The sequence below is a fragment of the Cryptococcus neoformans genome, chromosome 4 (assembly GCF_000149385.1).
Source record: "Cryptococcus neoformans var. neoformans B-3501A chromosome 4, whole genome shotgun sequence".
Lineage (NCBI taxonomy): Eukaryota > Fungi > Basidiomycota > Tremellomycetes > Tremellales > Cryptococcaceae > Cryptococcus > Cryptococcus deneoformans.
In genome coordinates, this window is record NC_009180.1 from 1,477,242 (window position 1) to 1,497,241 (window position 20,000).

The following is a 20,000-nucleotide window of genomic DNA, read 5'->3' on the forward strand; positions in this document are numbered from 1 at the left end:
CGTTTGCCTTCTTGGACGGCGGTAATCATCGGGCTCTTCCATCCAACATCTGATGGGTAAGCATCGGCCGTTTGACAAGCCATGATCAGTCGTTTGATGGATGACTGTATCGGTGATTCATCAAAGCCTATTATCCAAGGACATGGACGATCAGGGTAAGTAGTTAGCCATACGGCATCCACCAGATGGCCCAGTGCTTGTATGAGTTCTAGTGCGATTGGTCGCACTCGCCGTGAGCCTAGTCGATGGGCGATGCCAACGAATGGATTTGGCGTCTCATATAATCTTGGTCGATTTGACGCATAACGAGGTAGGGCTGCCTGCACACGCTTTGTACGTTCCAGTATTTCTTCATCAACAGCAAGCTCAACGTCGTGCAATGCAAGGACAGAATCTGTGTTGTAGACTTCATTTTCTAATGGATCGAATCGTGAGGACGGCATTGGCGAGGCAGTGACATTTGGAGACGCGACCCTGAGAGATGTGACAGGCGAAGACGCAGATCCCTCGGCGTCGGACGGAGGGTATAGAAAGTGGCTGTTACTCGGCGAGTGTGTTCTCTGGAGGTCGTCCAGTGGTTGTTGGGTTCTCAAGGCAAAAGTGTTGAGGGCAACGAGAGGAATCTTTTGCCCGCGTGGACTTGACCTTCCCGATCTTAAAGTCGAGGCGTTGAGCGGCGGAGCATGTACGGAATGTTCGATAGCCCAACTCTGCACAAGCATTTGTTAGCACTAGACGACATGTGGGTCACGATCGCGACTGACTCTCCACTTTGCCAATGCGGCCGCCTCCTTTGCCTTCCCATTTTGCGCGACCGCTGCGTCTCGAGCGACCGAGCCTTCTGCCCGTTGCTTTCCTGCTCTGTCCGTGTCCCTAGCATGGTTCGTTGAGGAAGCGGGAGACTGTGAGTCCTCGGACGCCCGGGCGGCGCGTAGAAGGGAGGCCGAGTCGTGGGGGTGTGGTGGATAGGTGGAGACGGAGCTGGGCGGGGGGCTGTCTGCGAGGGGGTGGGGCGTGGGCGCGGGGGAGTGCGCCCCTGTTGTGCCCGGGGAGGGCATCGCAGCTTGGACTAGGGGGAGGGGCGGGCGGGCGCAAGGGAAGGGGGCCGCTGTCCATGTGAGGGCGATTCTCGGCAGTGGAAAAGACAAACAGGGCGCACTAAAATAGTACACTTTTTATTTATTCGCTTCTCGCTGGCCGACGCCCGTTAATAAACCGGCAGCCGGCTAACAGAGTACTCGTAATCGAGCAATCGGTGCCTTCCGCTGTTTGTTCCCAACGAACGTCCGTGCGCGTGTAGGTCAGCCACTCAACATACATTAGGGGGTCTACGCTGCGCCCGCCACTTCCAGCCACACCCCGGCATCGCCCACCCCAAAGCCGTCCTTTCCAAACGACCCCCATCTCAGGCGAACATCCTCCCTTTTACAGCCTACTCGCAACTCGCCCGCGATGGTCCTCGCCCCGTCCTCTGTTGTCCACGTGCCCCAGTGGATCGGCATCGAGTTACGTGCCCCCATATCTTTATGCACCTGGATGGCATGGGATGGGCTACAACGCACTGCCGAAACGAGGCGCGAAACGCCAAAGGTGAGTGGAAGAATGGACGAGTGATATGGGAGGACCGAGCCTTGTGCGATGGGAAGAAGCGCCAAGTCGGGTGGGCCGTACCGCTGCGCAATCTCTGTTCATCGCTTCGTCAGCTTGCGGCCTGTCACACTGCATACTGCACTCCCTTGCACTGTACGCACCTTTGAAAATGGGACAAACAGGCCCATTGGGTTGTGCTTGGTAACCAGTATCTCCACCGAAGAAACATCTCCAAAGCGATCTGTTCGGCAAGGTGTACTCCAAATACCATGTGGCCCACAATGTCTTGTCCATCTGACACAATGATCTTCCGGAATTGTGCAGAGCCGGGGTACAAATAACACGCAGGTGGTGGGGGCTGATGGAGGAAGCAACCGTCATCACGTCGATGTTTTCCATCGAGCCCTTTTCCAATAAACCTGTCTCGGAGAAGTTGTCTACTTGACCAACTTTGGCGCACAAGATGGAAAAAGAATCTTTAGACCCTACGCTCTCCTCTTCAAACAGCTTTTCGTCCCACCAGCCCATCTCGTTCACTCTACAAACAGAGACACCGAATTTGACCAAGATTGCCTTGACCCCTTTCGGCACATAGTATATGACGGCGTTATGAAACATCTCAATGTCTTTGATTGTCTTCTTATCTAGATGATCATCTGCTCACACATCAGGATCCCTATCATCTACGCCGACAAAAAGGCGACCAGAAGCGATAACTCACAATGATCACGGGATATAACCACAGCATGGACTTTGGGCAGATCCTTCACCTGGCAAGGGACGCCCAGACGACGTTTCGGCCCCATCCACGACACTGGCGAACATCTCTTTGAAAAGATGGGGTCGAAAAGCACGCCTATCGGCTCTTTCAACACGTCCCCATCCGCTCGTGGGAGCTGCAAGAATACACTCGCGTGGCCTAACCACATTGCCCTCGGATGTGGAGACAATACGGGGAATTTGAAGTTGGCCCTCTGCGTTTCGGGGATACGTTCAAGAGAAGGGACGTATGGACGATCAACAAGGCAGCGGAGTGAAATGGAAGCCCAGATGTCGGCTAGGGACGGTCGCTTGTAAGAAGGCAATGGGTTGGTATATCCCTCGTCGCTCATCTTGGAATCACCCGGTGGATGGACTATATATTAGCTCCTCTGATGATGTATCCTTCCCCCGTCTCTGAAACCGGTATTCCTCTATATTAGGTTTACCATATTGGGCCGAGTGTTGGTGAAGCGAGATTGGTTGAAAAAAAAAGGGGAGAGGTAAAGGAAGGGGGCTATTAGGGAGGTAGATGTAAGGAAGAAAAGTTCAATAGAGCCATGCGAACCTGCGTTTCAGTGGCCAATCGCACATTGGTCGGTATCCTTTATGTTACGCCAGCTTGCTGTTTCTGTGCGACAACGGTATTCATATTAATTAGAATATCCGGTATTATTCAAGAGCTGGATAAAAATAAAAGGTTAAGAGAAAGATACGTTAATGCGTATTTTCGTGTGTCGTATCGTTGCCAAGAGTATATCTAAGGAGAGGGGAAATATGAAGCTGGTGTTGTCATTCAAGCTGGAGGCCGGCGGATGGTCCGTATCATTATTAGAGACTCAGAGACATGATGTTATAAATAATATTCCATCAATGTGGTTTTCACCATACGCTACCTTGCTCAGACAACAAGATCAAGAGGATAACCCCATGATGGACTGAATCATTGTTTTGTCAAGCTCTAATAAGAAACACCTGCGAATTTCGTCCACCGTGATACGCGGTCATCACAATTTCGACTTATCTCGCCAATTATTACTTGATCGCGCTCGCGTCGCGTCGGGAAATTCACCTTCTTTATACACGCAGTGTCATCAGTAACCATCACCATAATCAACCAGCCGTAGCTTTGAGGTGTACAATGTCCAGCTCAAATAGACCTGTCCGGCCCTCCTATACTCTCAAGCTGGCCAACACAAAAAATGAAGTTGAAGCTTGCTATGACATCCGAATGGAAGGTGCGTCGGGCGTGTTTTTTTTTGTTTTTCTCGAGACGTCGATTAATCCCACAGGCGAGTTTTAAAAGGTCGCTGACAACGCTCTGTATATGGTACAGTCTTCTGTGTAGAGCAAGGGTTTACCGTTGAGGACGAAATGGACGAGTATGTAGTCCTATCTGGAGATCCAACTATCCGCGAGTGACGCACCTCGCTGATACCTAGGCGGTAATAGGTATGACCCTCACTCTTTCCATTTCCTGCTCACCATTCCCATCTCCTCACCCCCCGACGTCTCCACTTCTTCTCTTCCGCCAACAAACGATACACCTACTACGACTGAGAAGCCAATCGGGACTATTCGCTTCGTCCCGGGTAAAAGCAAACTTACGAGATTGGCGATTTTGAAAGACTATAGAAAATTTGGATTCGGAAGGGTGCTTGTTGAAGGGATGGAGAACTTTGTGCGCCAAAACGCAGTGAAGGAATCACTTGGTAAAATCATCGAAGAACAAGGTGAAAAGTGGATCACTATCAAATGTCATTCCCAAGTAAGTATCAGGTACTTTGTCCACTTGGGATGAGCTCCACCACTGACCATTTTTATAAATCAACAAAAGATACATGCTATCCCTTTCTATGAAAAGCTGGGATACGTCGCTAAAGGTCCTCAATTCGACGAGGATGGAGGTACGTTTCCAGCCAACGTTTCCCCCCATCGCCCATATAATGACATTGCTTTAGCGCCTCACCAACTCTTGGTTCATCGTCTGCAAGTCGACGACGACTACAAATCTGAATAGGTGGGAGACTCATATTTGCATGAAGATAGACCGATGTATACAGGATAAGAGATTATGATCTAGAAACAAGGAACAGGCATTCTATCCTCACAGTGACTTTAACATCAATGACAAACACCCTTGTTCACGTAGCTGGTCAGATCTTCTTTGCAAGCAACTTTTCCTTCTTCGCAGCTGCCTCCTGGGCCTTTTCTGTGTTTCGTAGACAATCATGAGCTCCGTACAATGTTTGTAGGGAAGGGGACTCACCCTCGGCTTCAGCTTTTCGTTGAGCAGCAGCTGCCTCTCGTCGAGCCCTGACTTCTTGCAATCGAGCCAAATCTGTTTTGGCTTCCATTGTTTTGCCTAGTAATAATTATCCGTGATCAGCTTATATGAAATCATCAGATTAACATGCTTCTCACCCTGGGCGTGGAGGTTCTGATATCTCTGTTCAGCAGCCTTCTTCTCTGCCGCCTCACTAATGACAAGGTGTTAGCACGATGTCCTTCCCAGTAACGATCGCATGACTCACCGCTCCTTTCTTGACATCTGAACGGGCTCGGCCTTCTTGGCCACTTTAGCCTTTCCTTTTGGTACGGGTGCAGGCATGACTTCCTCCTCGTCACTTTCACTTCCACTGTCCTCAGGCTCTTGGATAGTAACTTTCTTCTCACCCTGGGCCTTCTTCATGGCTTTCTTCTCTGCTCTGCTCATCCCGGGTTCTTGATCTTCATCATCGAGAGCAACAGTGTTTCCAAGCTTGAGGTTCAAGGCAGCCATCTCGGGAGCAAGCTGTTCATTTTGCTGGGCGGTTTCATCCTCAGATGACTCTTCTTCAGAAGATTCCTCCTCGGAAGATTCAGATACTGGCTTGTTAAATCTGGGATCGAGATCACGCGAAAAGTGTCGACCACCTCCCCGGGCAACCTTGAACTTGCTACAATTTCGAAGGAAAAGAAAAAGAAAAAAAATAGTGTCAATAAAAGTCCACCCAAAGGTACATAACTTCGAGTCAATGAAAAAAATCTCACCCTCGACCTCTAGAAGAAACACCGCCACCGCGACCCATTTTGATGATTTTAAGGTTGTGTGTAGAGTTGGTAATTTAAGAGAATCGCAAGCGCCTTTCGTACCGTCCAAGGGTTTTCTCGCGGTATAAGGTTGTCTATACAAGATAAACTTCTTCAGTCAATGCGATTTACTCTTGAGATGACCAAAGTTGTTGTTGAAAAAAGATCCTGAAGACGTGTGAGCGAATAGCTGCAACGGCTTTTGACCAGCAGAGCCAAGGATGTGCCTGAGGCGGTTAATGCCGTCAAACGTTATTTATTACAATAGTTAATTAGCAAGCACGGCCTGACGTCATCATCTTCTTCTGGCTTTTTTGTGCAGAACGAAGAATAGTAGTATCAGCACAAACAACACGTCCTAGGTATTATTACGCGTTGCCTGTGTGAACTCCTGGCCCGTAAGAGGGTTAATAAGGATTGGGAGGATGTTTTGAACTTCAGGTACCATTGTCATTATTATTCTGCATTTTGCCATCGTTGTGCGGTCAGAATACAGGGGCATCTTTGAGAAATATTCTTCCTTCCTCCGCAAGCACCCATTTGGCAACATTGTTGGCAGCCGCTACAACAGCTGACTTGGAAAGCTGGGGTGATACAGTGATATAAAGCTCAAACGGTTTCGTAGCCTGTGACTATTAGTTCTGCTCGATGAACCTGGGCAGGCGCTTACCCAAACAAGACAGGCTTCATGTTCTGTAGAGATGTAGACCAGTTTGAGGGCGGAAGCCTGTCCAGACTTGGCATGAACGGCATCGTGCAGCTTTTGGTAGGTCGTAACAAGTCTATAGCTCTGAGTTAGCCCACAAGTTCTTCAGGTTGTCGAGTCCGAGCTGACCGTTTCTGGTTTGTTGAACCATCCTCATAGGGAGCTTCCCATATGGGTTGAGTGATTTGAACATGTTGACGAGATTTGTAGATGAAATGGCGTAAGCCAGGACATCCCACAGAAGCTTATATGTGGATCAATTGTCATAACCAATTGGTCTAATCAACACTTACATATCGTATATGGGTGCAAAGGTATAGCTTCTTGTATTCTGCTGAGAGTTTTATCTTGTTCAAGCTTCTGCAGAAATATTAGCGATGCTATTTTTTCTCAAACACAGTTGACGTACCTCCAGAACCATATCCTTCCATACTCTGAGGTCTTCAAATGCTTCTCTATCTGCGCTTACGAATACCAGACCCACGTCCTCCAAAACGTAACTGATGTAAGCGTGAACAAATCCAGAAGGATTGAACTTGGGGAAGCAAATGGGAAGCCATGTTTCAGTGGTACGAAGTGCTGACGAAGAAGCGATCGTGTTCAGAAGCAAATGCAAATCTAACGGAAGCGGGCAATTAGCTTACACAGGTGAGGAGTGACAGGGAATAATACTGACCGGACGGATGTATTGAATGTTTTCTAGGTCGCAAGACAGTTACAATATGTCCACCTGCTATCAGAAGCACATATAACAAATCCTAAGAAAATTTGCTCAGTACAATGGATCTGAAACTGACGGCCAGTTGGTGAAACACGCACCTTGAATTTGGACGGAGGCATCAAGGCTGCCGCACTAGTATCTCTCAAAGCAGGAGCCATCCTGAGGGGCTGGAGAGTAGATGTAAGGAAACTGAAGTCATATTGCGAACAGTCGATCAGATTGCTCAAGAACGGCTCTGTCCCTATATACAATGTTAGCACTATTCCTCCTGTTTCACAACATAGTTCACCTTCCAATAACGTCGAGAGGTCGGCATTACTTCGTCTCTGGAATAGCCTGAGGAGTTGAGTGGAGGATACGACTGAAAGGATTTGGAGATGAATATATTCCAGTTGTAGCCGTAACTTGATATAGATCAGCTATGCGTAGCGGTGGCATGTGGTTGGGTATTTACAACATGCTCGGGTTCTCCCCAATCACTGACACAGAATAGATACAGCGGTGCTTTTAACAGAAATGCTACGCGATGGTTGCCTTTAATGATGTATCTAAAGACCAGGTCATTTACGACTTTGTGACACTACCTGACTGAGAACCTGCCTTAATCGATCATCATCGTCGGCAAAGATGGATATTAATGCTTGCGCGACACCCATGAGGTTAGTAACATCATCCTCAGAGGGGCGGGTATGTCTGTGTCATTTAGTTACGGCAGATCCGCATAAGCAGATAAGGTTAGAAAACCCACGAGCAGAAAACGGGTTTTCCAGCATTCGTTAAAACATAATACAATCGAGGCGAATAGGACATCTTGTCTGACTGTGTTATCAGAATTTGTAGATTTTCATCTGCTAGTCAAAGTTAGCCACAAACGATGAAAGATGGCCATGGCCTTGACATACTTTGTGAAAGCTTTTCCGATAGCCGACGGTGATCATGCCCTCCATAACCTTTATCCGCTGTAGTGCTCCTCCGCACAAGTTCTTTCAGTCCTTTTCTAGCATCTCCCGAAGGCAAAGCCATTTCCCCTCCAGCTCCCACAGTTTCAATCTCATTGCGATCATTCGATCGCTGCTTCTCCTTGCCCTTGATGGAGGACGCATCAGAAGGCAAACTTGTGTGGTCACTACCTCCATCAAGCTCATAATTATCCATTGGTGGTGTTATTTCTAAGACTTGAGTTTCACTATCGTTATGCTCTACACGAGCGTCGTCCAAGACCGAAGGTGCTCGACTTGATGAAGCTGTCGAGGCGCGTGCCCTTAACGCAGGACTACCTGCCGGTGCATTAAGAAGAGTATTATAAGGTAGTGCCGAAGGTAGAGACGAACGGTGTGATGGCGTGAGTTGCTTTGTGGGGCTGCTATGGGACAATAAGGCTTCGGCAGAAACCATTGATACTTGTGAGGTCGAGCGAGAGGGCGTCGCCGGCAGCGTCTGTTGTATAGGGCTAAACGGGAGTGATGTATTTGGCTCGCTTTCAGAAGTCATTTCGAACGTCGCAGATCGTGGGTTGATGATATAGCAAGTCAAGTTATAATCATGTAGTGCATTTATGCGAAAAGTATTCATGTCGTGATTATCCGTCGGTCGGTCGGTCGCTGTCTCCCGCGTAGTGGTGGAGGCAGTCACAACATTGTTGGTCCACGGCTTACGCCTCGGTATATGTACAACTGTTCCATACTGCTAACAACGCCGAATTTAGAAATATCTATAGCTGTTCGTGGCTGGTCTCAAAAGACGATCCAATCATGATAAAACGAGTGATGCATTCCAGAACAATGCAAACTGAAGAGATACAAGAAGGCTATCTAGTGATATGACAACCTAGCCTGGCTGCCAGCACGAAACAGCGCATTGCACAGATGAACCTTCATATCGTTGCCACGCTAGGTTGACAAACCCGCTGGAATATTGGAGGAGGGTGTGGGCATGACGCTTACCTTACTCTGATCACAAAGTGACTAGTCTCTGTGATAGCAGTCAGCAACTGACCATACAATAATGCGCCCGGGCTTGGAGAAGGCAAGATGTATGGAAGATTCAGATCACGATGAATTCACCAATTCCCTTTCCCCACCTACTTTTGTACACGAGGTGTTTAGCGCAGAGCGCACGGGATTAGGATCTGTCCGCCCATCGAAAGATTTTCATCACAATAGAAAGAAGGGGCAAAGCCGGTTTTTACAACTTACTCATGTGACTTGGCGCGGTGCCATGAAGAGGGATGACTCAAGAGCTTGAGATTCTACAGCTACTTAGAGTCAGCACTTCCATTATAATAATCCTAACAGGTAAGGAAGGAAGGTGTGGAAAGTAGGAGCGCTCAGTCAAGGCTGAAGTGTCACGCTAATCACGACGAATCGCCGGCGAATGAGGTAAAGTATGTATGGTATGTGGTTTATCTTCATAGCGCTCCATTGAACATGAGAAAGAGGGTAAGAAAAAACACTCACCCAGAGCCTATCAAGAAAGAACATCTGTTGAAGTAGCCGCGATCCTCATCTTATTGAGTAATCTGAAAAACACTATTGTTAGCACATGCAACTCTTCAGGCTGTCTATCACACAACAAGAAGGTGGTCAATGAAGTTCAGGTCATGTGTAATTAAGGTCCTCCAGCTGTCCGGTCCTACCCGGCGCACGTCCTGCCCTCTTACTCAAACCTAACTAAAGAGGTTCGAGGGACGACAGGGCTTTAGGAGTTGGATTGTTACGCTCATCCAAACGGGAAGGGAGGCAGAAGCGGGGATATTAATAGAATGTGACCCACATTAAGTAATCATGGTATTTGAGAAAAGACGAAACTTGAAGGATAGATGAGAAGGAGAAAGGTGATAGAGATGTTGGAGGAACTTTCATGATGAATTTTGTAATTTCGTTTGGTGCGGGAGACGCCTGATGTGTGATTGGCCAGTGATAAATTTGTTTCCGTGATTTCTGCAAGCTGCTGCAACGTCACCGCCGGCCGCCTTGTCTCCAATTCTCAACCGCTGCCTTTTTGTGGCTGCCATTTCATTGTTCATCTTTTTCCTTCCATCTTCCATCTTGCAACCCAAAATTTCCCCAAAACAACAGTCATGTCGTCACACAGAGGTCAACCCCTGTTTAGTGGTGGCATGTATGAGCTGCTCAATAAAGGCGCTGCCGAACATGAAGAAGTTGAGGAGGAGGAGGAGGCCCCTGTAGAGACGTGAGTTGGCGCCTCCTGCTTTCGCGAGATCCAAGCTGAACCAATTTGCCCACAGTTCTCCCGAAAATCCTTCCGGGTCTCAAAGTCAAACTGCTACGTTGTCCAAGTCTGCACGAAAGCGGCTGGCTCGACAAGCTTCCAAGGGCCTGGACGGAAAATCAAAGTCCAACAAGCAGTCAGGTTCCGAAACCGAAAGCCCTGGTACTCCTTCAGTCCCTGGCGCGGAGGAATTTCCAGAGACGAATATAGAAGCTCCTATCCCTCAAGAAGCGCCTAAGCAACAGGCTTCTAGTCCGGCGAAGACTGAACTCGAACATTCTACCACCAGTCCTTCCCAAATTCCCGCCTTAGAGAAGCAGATTCCCGACATCGCTCCCAAGAAGACTAAGCCTGTTACCGCGGTCCCTGAGAAAAAAGAGGAAAATAAGGAACAGAAGAAGGAGACTCCCAAGAAGGCCGACGCTGCCCGCTCTTCTAGCCCCCCTTCTTCAAACTTCTCTCCTTCCCTGCCGGCTACTCTTCCTCAACCGACTGGCAATGCTCTCCCTGCCAACAGGAAAAGGAAGACTCCTCAAGACTTTACACCCGCTGGTCCTGGAAACGTCATGAACTCTGCTAGCCCTAGCAAGATTGCTGTCAAGTTTGAGGATGGTCTTGCTCCCGGCGAGGGCAAGGAAGGCGAGAAAACCATTGCTCCCAAGAAAAATCGCAACATGATTGAGAGGACGATCTGGACCTTTATCATGATCGGCGGCTTCATCGGTAGGTCTTTACCTTACCCTCCAAATTCCATGCTCAGAGTTTTTTTGCAGTTCTTCTCTGTATGGGTCACCCCTACATGATCCTTCTCGTCATGTTGTGTCAAACGCTTGTCTACAATGAGGTCACTGCTCTTTTCGACCTTCGTGACCGTGAGTTATTGACATAATCGTGTAATATAATGTCATCTGATGACTGGAACGTAATTCAGACGGTGGTTCCAAGGCTGCTACTCCTGGAGAGCAAGGCGACAGCTGGAACAAGACTATCAACTGGTCTGTAATACCCAACAATTCCTTTCTTATTAATACTAAACAGTTCTGTCAGGTATTTCTTCGTCGTGGCCAACTACTTCCTCTACGGCGAATCTATTATCTATTACTTCAAGCACATTGTCTTTGTGGACGCTTATTTCATCCCCTTTGCTCGCAACCACCGATTTATTAGCTTCATGCTTTATGTTGTTGGTCAGTATCCTTTCTCTTGATGACTGGCGCATGCCACTGACTTGTCTTAAAGGCTTTGTTGGGTTCGTCGCAAATCTCCAGAGGCAGTACCTTCGTCAGCAATTTGCTCTCTTCTGTTGGGTCCATATTTCACTCTTGCTCATTGTGGTGTCTAGGTGAGTCTTGGTTTTCATGATTCTTCTCCAGATAACTGACCCTGATAGCCATTTCATCGTGAACAACATTCTCGAAGGTTTGGTGTGGTTCTTCGTTCCTGCATCCTTGGTCATCTGTAACGATGTTATGGCATACGTTTGCGGTGCGTGTCCTGTCTTTGACTGTTCTATCCCAGTTGCTAATGTACACGTACGTACTTGTAGGCAAGCTTTTCGGTAAGACTCCTCTGATCAAGTTGAGTCCTAAAAAGACTGTCGAAGGCTTCGTGGGCGCTTTCATCTGCACTCTTTTGTTCGGCATTGCTGTGAGTCTTCGATATTGCTTTCAGGCTTGGCAGTGCATTTACCATGACGTTCAGTGGGGTACATTCTGGATGCGATATCCTTACATGATCTGCCCCGCCCGTGATCTTGGTACCAATGTCTTCTCTCAGGTGACTTGCCGACCCAACCCTGTCTTTATGTGGCACAGTTTCGAGTTTACCGGTGTCGCCAGGCAAGCTCTTCAGACTATCGTAAGCGTCATTCTGCCATTAAGATTTTTTTCGGGCCATTGCTCATTCTTTTAATGTAGCTCGGCCACCCCCCACCTTCCATCCCCTACGCTCCCTTCCAAATCCACTGTCTCGTTATGGCCACCTTCGCCTCTTTGGTGGCTCCCTTTGGCGGCTTTTTTGCTTCCGGCTTTAAGCGAGCTTTCAACATCAAGGACTTTGGTCACTCTATCCCTGGACATGGTGGTATGACTGACCGAATGGACTGCCAGTAAGTGTTGGGCAGTTTGTGGTTGTTGTGTAGATGCTCACGAGCATTGCTGCAGGTTCATGATGGGTCTTTTCTCTTACGTTTATTACAGCTCACTCATCCGAGTACGTTAAACTGAATTCATCTTCTTCTGACGCTTATGCTTATTTTCTGTTTCTAGATCCAAAACGTGACTGTCGGTGGAATCATGCAGGCTGTAGTCACTTCCTTGACCCAGCCTGAGCAAATTGAGCTTTTGTATGATTTGAAGAGGTTCTTGGCTGGGCAAGGAGTCAAGGTCTAAATACCTTTCTTGTTGAGAGGTGGTGATGGAAGAGTTAATTAAAAAGGGATAATGTGAATACATCAGCATCAAGACACCATTTTGTCTTCATACCGAATGCATAACGGATGTGGTTGCAATCTTTGATTCCTGTAGTGATCCATATCACAGCAATTGCACTAACTGTACTACTTGTGCATATATCGTAGGCCAATACTAGATCATGGCCTCGTGTGAGTTTCTCGGCAGTTGGCAGTATGATTCTTGGCTCAGTCCCAAACGCCAGTGTTTTGGGCATGTTTTTGTTTGTTTGTTCCTTCCGTCAGACGCGCGCTATGCTTGGTTCTTCAATTATCATTCTTCGCCCAGTTCTCTGTCATTTCTTATCCATCCACCCAACCTTCTCCCATGCCGACACCCCCTCTCCCTCTCTTCCACCAGCTTCTCACTGCTCTCCACATCCCTATTAACCCGCCCTCGCTCGCCGCTATCCCGCCCTCGCTCCTCCTCCTCACCCTTGAGACCATCCTCAATACCCGTCTCCCTCTTCCACACTCTACCCGGCTATGTCAAACATCCGGCGACGAACTCGTAGTCATCAAATGTGTCCTTGGGGTTTTGGCGGATGATATTCTAGGGATGGACCTGTCCGTGGTCGATCCGGTGAATGTGGTGCGGGGAAGGGAGCATGAGATGGCGGTTATGATCATGGCGTTGGTGGTTGCTGCCAGACGTCGCGGGGTTCATATCACGCTTCCTCCACCTGCAAAAGGAGATAGGCGAGGCGATTCGAGGCTGGGAGTAGAAAAGGTATCGTCATGGCTGGATGATGATGAGGAAGACTGGGAGGAATCGGCATCATTACGCTCAGCCCTGCCACCACCTATACTCCCCGACATAAGCCTGTCCTCATCAGAGACATCCGTTTTGGATACTTCTGCTGGTACATCATTTACTATGCAGCTACCAGACGACGAGTTTCCGTATCTAAAAGTTACTCCTGATAAGCGAGATTACGGGCGGACACAAGAAGGGTTTGTGACCCCTATTATGAATAGGACAGGCGTTTCAAAAGCACATCGCCTATCATCCCCTTCGCGACAGATGATAACGCCGTCAACTGGGTCAAAAGGAAATGCCAGCGCTCGGTCGCCGTCTCTAGAATCTAGCGAGGAGCAAGGAAGTGGCAGAACTGTGCTGCAATACATGCTGGATGAACTGGGACTTGGTCTAGGTGGTTAACGAGTAAGTCATTATTGCCTTTTTTCTTTACTTAAATGTCATGCTATGCTATTACTATGCTAATGTTTTGCGTTTGACTCAAGGTCTCCTCATATTCCCCATGACTTTGCCTAGCGCCCCGCCTTTAATCACTTTTTGGGCGTGCCTAAAAGTTAGACTTGTGCGGACACCCCTCTCTTTCACCCATACTCCTCCATTCCGAAGACTTTCCATCACTGCAGGGTCGCCCAGTAATTCCGCATTGGCAACAGCTACCACATCTCCATCATCCGCACCCCCGGCCATCACTGAGTCCTGCGTCTTCGCCGCTATTGCGTGTAGATGCGAGGTGTACAGTGATGAGGAGAGAATGAGGAGTGATCGTGGAAGGACGAGTAAATGGGCCAGGGGTACGGCCGCGACTGCGCGAGCGCAACTTCCGGAGTCTTTGTCTGTGGAAGAAACGGTGGCAACCATGGGAGGTGATGGGGAGGTACTAGATATGTAGTGGTGGAGGTCAAGCACGGTATGGGAGCCGAGGGAGATGGTGGCAACAAGGGGTTGGAATGCAGGTCCATCTTCATGTGGCTAGCGGTCGTGTTAGAGCGAAACCGAGAGAGAGCGTTAGGAAGGTCTCACAGCGATTCCTTGGCCTGGGTTATACTCATTGACGAGTACCTGAATCACGAATCAGTACTCCAAATAGATGTTTATTTGACAGGGAGATGGCGTACCTGATTGATATCCAGCCTGGGGCCATCCGGTGAAGCTAATTTCAAAAACTTTCCTATACGACTGATGATATCTGGACTGTCAATTTATATTGAACATTGCGTGAGCGGATGTAACGCGTTGATAAGTAGACGATATATCGACAAATAGTTCACTCACAATTTGGTAAGGAAATCGGGCAGGGCTTCCGGTAAAAGGACACCTGTTTTAGACATGGTACCGCCTGCATGTCGCTGAGTCAGCATCCATGCCTTGTACTACTGACAATTACGAACCCCAGTACTGTAGTCTAATCGAAATATCTGATCAGCAAAGCAACACTGCCTAGTAGACGGATAATCACCTTCTTCCTGTGCCCACTGTCTTCCATTTGGGCTGTGGGCTTTGTCCAATCTTCTTGATGAGATACTGTTCCTCTTCCTCTGTGATGAAGTCAGGTATGCTGTGGACGGCAGTCAGTGGGGGACAATTGTTGGCGGAGGAACAGATTGTTACTAGTAGGCAGCCGGGGGGACGTTATTAACCTGCCACTGGGCGAGTGCTGGGGGGGCGGGGGGTGAGGTGGACATCGCGAGGTGGATATAGCAGAGTGAAATATATACAGTGCTATGGTCATAATAATCATAGTAATATAAGTAGTGGACTTCCAATCGGCCATCGCCGACAAAGGACTAATGACGTGTTGCCGACGGAAACAAACAAACAAATCTGTTCCCGCCGCGCCATCATACACTATCGTTTCCACCACACTCTTCGCCTCTCACCACATCTTTTCCTGCCACCGATCATGGAGTAAGTCAGGTATAAAATGTGATATCCTTTGCTCAAGTTACTATCATAGAGAATTTATCTACCAAAATATCGTCCCCTGGCTCCCCAAAGATGCTCAGGAACTCTTGTTCAGCCCGCCAACGTTCTCAGATCCCTCCTCATTCTTGCCCCTTTTCCGACTCATTAGCCCCTACGTCGGCTATTTCATCATCTTTGTAGCTTTCATCATCGTTTGGTCCACAGTCTCCAGCATATTTGGCTACTTTTCTCGTTTCTTACGCATCTCTTTACGCCTTGCCCCGCTGGTGGGGATAGCTGCGTGGATAATGCAGGCTTCAGGACAGGGAAGCATGGGAGAGTTGATGGAGCTTGCCAAGCAATGGTCAGGCCTGGCTCCTGCTGATAATGGTGCCAGGGGAGCTCAAGCGAGCCCGGGTATTGCCTACCTGTCAAGCTTGTTCTCAGGAAATCAGGATGGTAGCAGTACTAGCAAAGGGAAGAAGAAGGCTACCCCTCGATCGAAGTACTCCACTCGGTCTTCAACAAAAGATAAGGCTTTCGGACAGCGCGGAGGAGCTTCGAAGCCTGCTCCAGATAGTGGTGCCGACTTCATCTCCTCTTTGCTCAGTTCTGCTGTCGGCAATGGTGGCGAAGAACGCGCTGCTAGCTCATGGCAAAATATGGTCCAAGATTATGTCAAGCAATCTGTACTCAAGGCATCACATCTGGACTGGTTGTTCACCCCATCAGAAAAGAAGGATATAAAGAAGCAAGCGGGGACGCGGTAATGGGTAAAATTTTGAGTCGTATAGCAGCTGCTGAAGTGAGCACAGACTTTTGAATCGATACGAATCAATCGCTTATGATATAATATGCCCTCTTTGTAGAAGCGAATCTGTACTAGGTTTGGTTCATTGACTAGCTTTTATACATGGAACTTTTAGTGCACATCCTGTGCCCCTATGAGATAGGGTGTGAGAGTATTCGTCTGCGATGTTTTGGCCAAAAGCACCTTCTCTTGAAACGGTTCTGTTTCCAACAGCCAGCTCAAAACATCCATAGGCTCGCTGACCACAATTGATGGAATCTCGGCATGACCACTCGATCTCCTCCCATGTTCTTGTTCAGCCTATCACTATAAAAGGCTATTAAGAAAATCACTGTCTATCCAACAATGAGTGACCTTGGGTCCATTTATTTCAAGTTCAAAGGTCAAAGGAGACCGAATACAAGTAAAAATCCACCCCCGCCTGGTCCATGTCATCACCACGTCATCTAACAATAGGCTTCATGTTGCTGGTCTCATTAGCATGAATGGTATGAGAAATAAGGGAGACGACCATAAATACGATGGTAGAGCACCTGTCGTCAATCTTGCGGAGGATGAGATTCGAGAAGTAAGGCTTTCGGATTAAAATCTCTGTGTCAGCACCGACTTTAAAGGAGTTTGGAGGGAGGATAGATGGTGTCCATCGCTTGATATTGAGACTTATTGGGACCCCCCAGAGAAGAGAATGGATCGTTTTCGACGTGAAGCAAAGGTGCTATCAAAAAGCAGATGCTCACAAACACCCTCAACATGATTTCTACTGCCAATATCAAAGTCATACGGTCAAGGGAGAAGTCAAAGCAAGGTTCACGAGCTACAAAAGCAAGTGCTTACTGATCTATTATTCGTTCTTCTCATTGGGATGGTGTCGTGGGTTAAGGGCCAGGTAGGCTGGTTAAGAAGTAGCATCTGGTGAGGTATTTGGGGTGGTTCAGCATCTCGAGTACGAGCTACACTCCTTCTATTTCTATATACACTAACAGGATCACTATTTATGCTACTAGCTATTATGGTAATTTATTACAATGTAGGTACAACAGATTTTAATGTACTATCACTTAATGATTTTAGTGCTGGAGCTCAAAAGAAGATTCTCCCTTAGGAAACTAAGACAATTTGCAGCCAAGTTCAGTCGAGTATTAATACGACTGAAAAGGGCGCAGATTGTCAAAGTGACGTTGGATGAGGGTTCTCATCGAAAAGCGAAGGTGTGGCGTGTTCTAGACAAGTAAAGAACCTAAAGGAACTGAAGTATAGCTAGTGTACAACATACGCTCTAAGTGTCTCATTTTGTTACACATCCAGCACAGTCCATCGTCTATCCAGATCTATCAATATTCACTCCGACCGTGTTCTCAAACAGAAGCAGTATTTCTTCGATCTAAATGCATCTCTCTTTACAGATGGAATGTCCGGAGAACCAAGCGAAGAAACTCAACATGACAAAGAAGCGTGGTGGAATAAAGATGTCGGCATTACAAGATCTGTTTAGAAATATAAAAAGTGTACCAGTACAGTAGATGCGACCACCTGATATATCCCGGCGCGTTTCAACACTTCGCTCATTGATTACCTTCCTCTTTCTTCCACTCGTCGATGGTATTACACCCCTCCTCTTTAACCACTTCCCACGTCTTTTGAACATGCTCAAATTTGGTATGCACCCCACCCATAGCAAACCTGATGCACGTAACACTATTCCCATTGCTGCTCTTCAAGGCAGTTTGTGTCAAAAACACATCCTTTCGTGCGTCTAGGCGGTTGTAAAGCCGTTTATTGAGATTGTTAAGAGTCTCTGCTGACAGCTGTGTGGTATGTCCTGGTACCAAACGAAAGACTAGAAGAGCAAGGGCGGGCTCGGTGACAAGTTCGAAATCGGGAGACGCGCGGACTATAGAAGCGAGCTTCTGGCATTGCTCGATACCCTATAATGAATGTAATCAGCTTCAAATTTCTGGAAAATCCCAATAGAGGGGTTGATCTGCCGTACCCGGGTCAAGTGACGCTGGAAACCTTCAACACCATAACTTCTCAGGATAAACCATATTTTGAGACTCCTGAACCTCCTCCCCAGAGGAATTTGCCAGTTACGGTAGTCAATTACCTTCCCAGTATCCGCCTCTTTGCTTCTTAAATAGAGCTTTTACAGCAGTCAGTCACACGTTGGTATAGTCAATTGAAGAGGGCTTACAGGAGTCACGTCGAATGTTTGCGTTAAGTCATGTCGGTCCTTGACAAACAGAAGTGCTGCAAACGTTAAGTAAGATATGCGACAATTAGTTGAAAGTGTACATACTCGCATCGAATGTCGTCAAACCCCATTTATGAAGGTTGGTAGAGACGGAATTGGCATACTCGTTGACCTCGGCAAGTCGAAGCTGGTCTCGGCACTCTGGAAGTGCATATGCAACGCCTGCCCACTGTTATCAAATCAGTAACTTGTGTTGATAACATCAAGGACCAAGACTACTGACTGCAGCGTCGATGTGTAAGAACATGGTAGGATAATCCTTTACTAAAATTGCAGTCAGTACTTGTCGTGGCAAAGGGATTATTTCACATACAGACTTGTCCGATCTCAGCAATTCTATCTACAGCGCCAGATGAAGTTGTTCCCACAGTGCCAACTTTCAAACAGTGTCAGCTCAACTCTGCCATAGTCGGTGGTTGCTTGTATGTCTCACTGGCAAGGAAAGGGATCAACCCAGCTGCGACGTCGGTTTCAATTGCTGCTCGCAGAGCATCCCCTCTAAGAGCATACTCGTCTTCTGCAGTCACCGGCACTGCTCGGAAAGGAAGGCCCAGAAGAATCGCAGCCTTGAAACAACGGATAACTGTCAGCGGATAATCAGATGAGGCGCTGGCGGACATACCTTGGCACCAATGCTATGAGTTTGTGTGCTCCCATAGATGACCAGTTTTTGCCCATACTTCTGTCTCACATCTTCGGGAATTTCAATATCCTCATTGGCTACCGCGTTGGCGTCTTTGGAGAGGATTCTTAACACCCTCTCCCGAGCAGCCATTGCAGCAGTCAAAGCAGCCTCCGATGCGGATCCCTATACAACCATCATTGAGCATGGATAGTCTCCTTTTCAAGCGCCAGGTCATACCATTATCACACCTCCGCCAACTTTCGAATCAGTCCAGAAGGCCGAGGAGAGCCCCAAGATCTTGGCTACCCAATCAACGACGACTTGCTCCAGTTCGGTGCAAGCTGGGGAGCAAATCCACTAGACTTAAGGAGTGAGCTGTGGTACACTAACTGAGATTATCAGAAAACTCACGTTGAAACCAGGGTTACTGACACTAGCTGCATAAAGATCAGCAAGCATACCCTCAAACGTTGTGTTTGAAGGAAAGTAAGCAAAGAAATTGGGTGATTGCCAGTGGGTGATACCTGGAAGCTCATTATTAGGTTTTGGGAGGTCGTGAGGGTAACAAATGAGGAAGACCTGCCAGGAAGGATATCATTTTGAAAAGCGGCTGTTATCTGCTCAAACGGCTCCCCCTTGACTGGCGCCTCTGCTACAAATTCAAGCAGGCAAGGCGTTAGATGGCGAATTTCATGCTTGAGGCGGACCAGCTCTTTTACGCACATGGCAATTTTTCTAAGAGGTATCCAGGTTCAACTTCAGCTTTGACTGGCTTTTGGGAGAGCTGCTCATAGTAATTACAGATAGCGTCAACAGCCGCATATCCTGGTTGGGTAGTTAGTATGCAAGAGTCAGAAGCATCGCCTTGCATACGTAAACAACAGAGGCCTACCTGCTTTCCGAAACCTATCGGCAAAAAGTCCAGCAAAGTCAGATGGATACATTTATGCCTCCTGTCACACCCGAGCTCACTCTTCAATGTCCATGATGTCGTGTCGTAGATAGTAAGTCGCGTCCTGGAGTTGATTTCTTTGATGTTTCACTACCGACCCTTTGGAGCCGAAACGGGGTTGTTGGTTGATTGATCGACGGTTGCCGGGCTGAAGGAAAGGAGGGCGTGAAG

General features: G+C 47.8%; 10 protein-coding genes across 10 annotated transcripts in view; 4 read left to right on the forward strand and 6 right to left on the reverse strand.

Annotated features, from left to right (window-relative positions):
• The window catches only part of CNBD5260 (hypothetical protein), a gene marked incomplete at both ends in the record, with an annotated part of 1,843 nt that extends 785 nt beyond the window's left edge, over window positions 1-1,058 (reverse strand). The window contains 2 exons of the mRNA XM_770704.1: window positions 1-710; window positions 765-1,058. The exon at window positions 1-710 is cut by the window's left edge and continues 240 nt beyond it. Of these exons, the coding sequence (XP_775797.1) occupies window positions 1-710; window positions 765-1,058 (1,004 nt within the window). The remainder of the gene's footprint in view (window positions 711-764) is intronic.
• A 493-nt stretch (window positions 1,059-1,551) lies between these two features.
• On the reverse strand, window positions 1,552-2,702 carry CNBD5270 (hypothetical protein; the record flags this gene model as incomplete). Its single annotated transcript, XM_770705.1, has 2 exons — window positions 1,552-2,246; window positions 2,312-2,702. 2 exons carry the CDS (start codon window positions 2,700-2,702, stop codon window positions 1,552-1,554), a joined length of 1,086 nt encoding a protein of 361 aa, XP_775798.1.
• A 788-nt stretch (window positions 2,703-3,490) lies between these two features.
• CNBD5280 (hypothetical protein) lies at window positions 3,491-4,369 on the forward strand (the record flags this gene model as incomplete). The annotated part of the gene is made up of 4 exons (XM_770706.1): window positions 3,491-3,587; window positions 3,686-3,731; window positions 3,802-4,117; window positions 4,187-4,369. The coding sequence occupies 4 exons, from the start codon at window positions 3,491-3,493 to the stop codon at window positions 4,367-4,369; spliced, it is 642 nt and encodes a 213-aa protein (XP_775799.1).
• Window positions 4,370-4,505: 136 nt separating this feature from the next.
• Window positions 4,506-5,420, reverse strand: CNBD5290 (hypothetical protein; the record flags this gene model as incomplete). The annotated part of the gene is made up of 5 exons (XM_770707.1): window positions 4,506-4,561; window positions 4,619-4,714; window positions 4,774-4,829; window positions 4,884-5,288; window positions 5,383-5,420. The coding sequence occupies 5 exons, from the start codon at window positions 5,418-5,420 to the stop codon at window positions 4,506-4,508; spliced, it is 651 nt and encodes a 216-aa protein (XP_775800.1).
• A 486-nt stretch (window positions 5,421-5,906) lies between these two features.
• On the reverse strand, window positions 5,907-8,339 carry CNBD5300 (hypothetical protein; the record flags this gene model as incomplete). The annotated part of the gene is made up of 12 exons (XM_770708.1): window positions 5,907-6,047; window positions 6,092-6,203; window positions 6,257-6,371; window positions 6,421-6,487; window positions 6,537-6,745; window positions 6,804-6,885; window positions 6,947-7,089; window positions 7,138-7,252; window positions 7,303-7,396; window positions 7,449-7,541; window positions 7,597-7,699; window positions 7,751-8,339. The coding sequence occupies 12 exons, from the start codon at window positions 8,337-8,339 to the stop codon at window positions 5,907-5,909; spliced, it is 1,863 nt and encodes a 620-aa protein (XP_775801.1).
• A 1,588-nt stretch (window positions 8,340-9,927) lies between these two features.
• On the forward strand, window positions 9,928-12,469 carry CNBD5310 (hypothetical protein; the record flags this gene model as incomplete). Its single annotated transcript, XM_770709.1, has 12 exons — window positions 9,928-10,040; window positions 10,096-10,802; window positions 10,853-10,951; window positions 11,011-11,074; window positions 11,127-11,266; window positions 11,319-11,421; window positions 11,470-11,564; window positions 11,626-11,726; window positions 11,781-11,936; window positions 11,996-12,186; window positions 12,242-12,290; window positions 12,347-12,469. 12 exons carry the CDS (start codon window positions 9,928-9,930, stop codon window positions 12,467-12,469), a joined length of 1,941 nt encoding a protein of 646 aa, XP_775802.1.
• A 236-nt stretch (window positions 12,470-12,705) lies between these two features.
• Window positions 12,706-13,690, forward strand: CNBD5320 (hypothetical protein; the record flags this gene model as incomplete). Its single annotated transcript, XM_770710.1, has 2 exons — window positions 12,706-12,756; window positions 12,818-13,690. 2 exons carry the CDS (start codon window positions 12,706-12,708, stop codon window positions 13,688-13,690), a joined length of 924 nt encoding a protein of 307 aa, XP_775803.1.
• Window positions 13,691-13,768: 78 nt separating this feature from the next.
• Window positions 13,769-14,771, reverse strand: CNBD5330 (hypothetical protein; the record flags this gene model as incomplete). The annotated part of the gene is made up of 5 exons (XM_770711.1): window positions 13,769-14,257; window positions 14,309-14,347; window positions 14,404-14,419; window positions 14,561-14,634; window positions 14,745-14,771. The coding sequence occupies 5 exons, from the start codon at window positions 14,769-14,771 to the stop codon at window positions 13,769-13,771; spliced, it is 645 nt and encodes a 214-aa protein (XP_775804.1).
• A 417-nt stretch (window positions 14,772-15,188) lies between these two features.
• CNBD5340 (hypothetical protein) lies at window positions 15,189-15,960 on the forward strand (the record flags this gene model as incomplete). The annotated part of the gene is made up of 2 exons (XM_770712.1): window positions 15,189-15,193; window positions 15,243-15,960. 2 exons carry the CDS (start codon window positions 15,189-15,191, stop codon window positions 15,958-15,960), a joined length of 723 nt encoding a protein of 240 aa, XP_775805.1.
• A 1,603-nt stretch (window positions 15,961-17,563) lies between these two features.
• Window positions 17,564-20,000, reverse strand: part of CNBD5350 (hypothetical protein) — a gene marked incomplete at both ends in the record, with an annotated part of 2,497 nt that continues 60 nt past the window's right edge. The window contains 14 exons of the mRNA XM_770713.1: window positions 17,564-17,926; window positions 17,992-18,141; window positions 18,193-18,248; window positions 18,298-18,421; window positions 18,476-18,516; window positions 18,566-18,628; window positions 18,686-18,818; window positions 18,875-19,060; window positions 19,115-19,234; window positions 19,289-19,401; window positions 19,461-19,529; window positions 19,601-19,702; window positions 19,770-19,783; window positions 19,850-19,977. Coding sequence (XP_775806.1) covers window positions 17,564-17,926; window positions 17,992-18,141; window positions 18,193-18,248; window positions 18,298-18,421; window positions 18,476-18,516; window positions 18,566-18,628; window positions 18,686-18,818; window positions 18,875-19,060; window positions 19,115-19,234; window positions 19,289-19,401; window positions 19,461-19,529; window positions 19,601-19,702; window positions 19,770-19,783; window positions 19,850-19,977 — 1,662 coding nt within the window. The remainder of the gene's footprint in view (window positions 17,927-17,991; window positions 18,142-18,192; window positions 18,249-18,297; window positions 18,422-18,475; window positions 18,517-18,565; window positions 18,629-18,685; window positions 18,819-18,874; window positions 19,061-19,114; window positions 19,235-19,288; window positions 19,402-19,460; window positions 19,530-19,600; window positions 19,703-19,769; window positions 19,784-19,849; window positions 19,978-20,000) is intronic.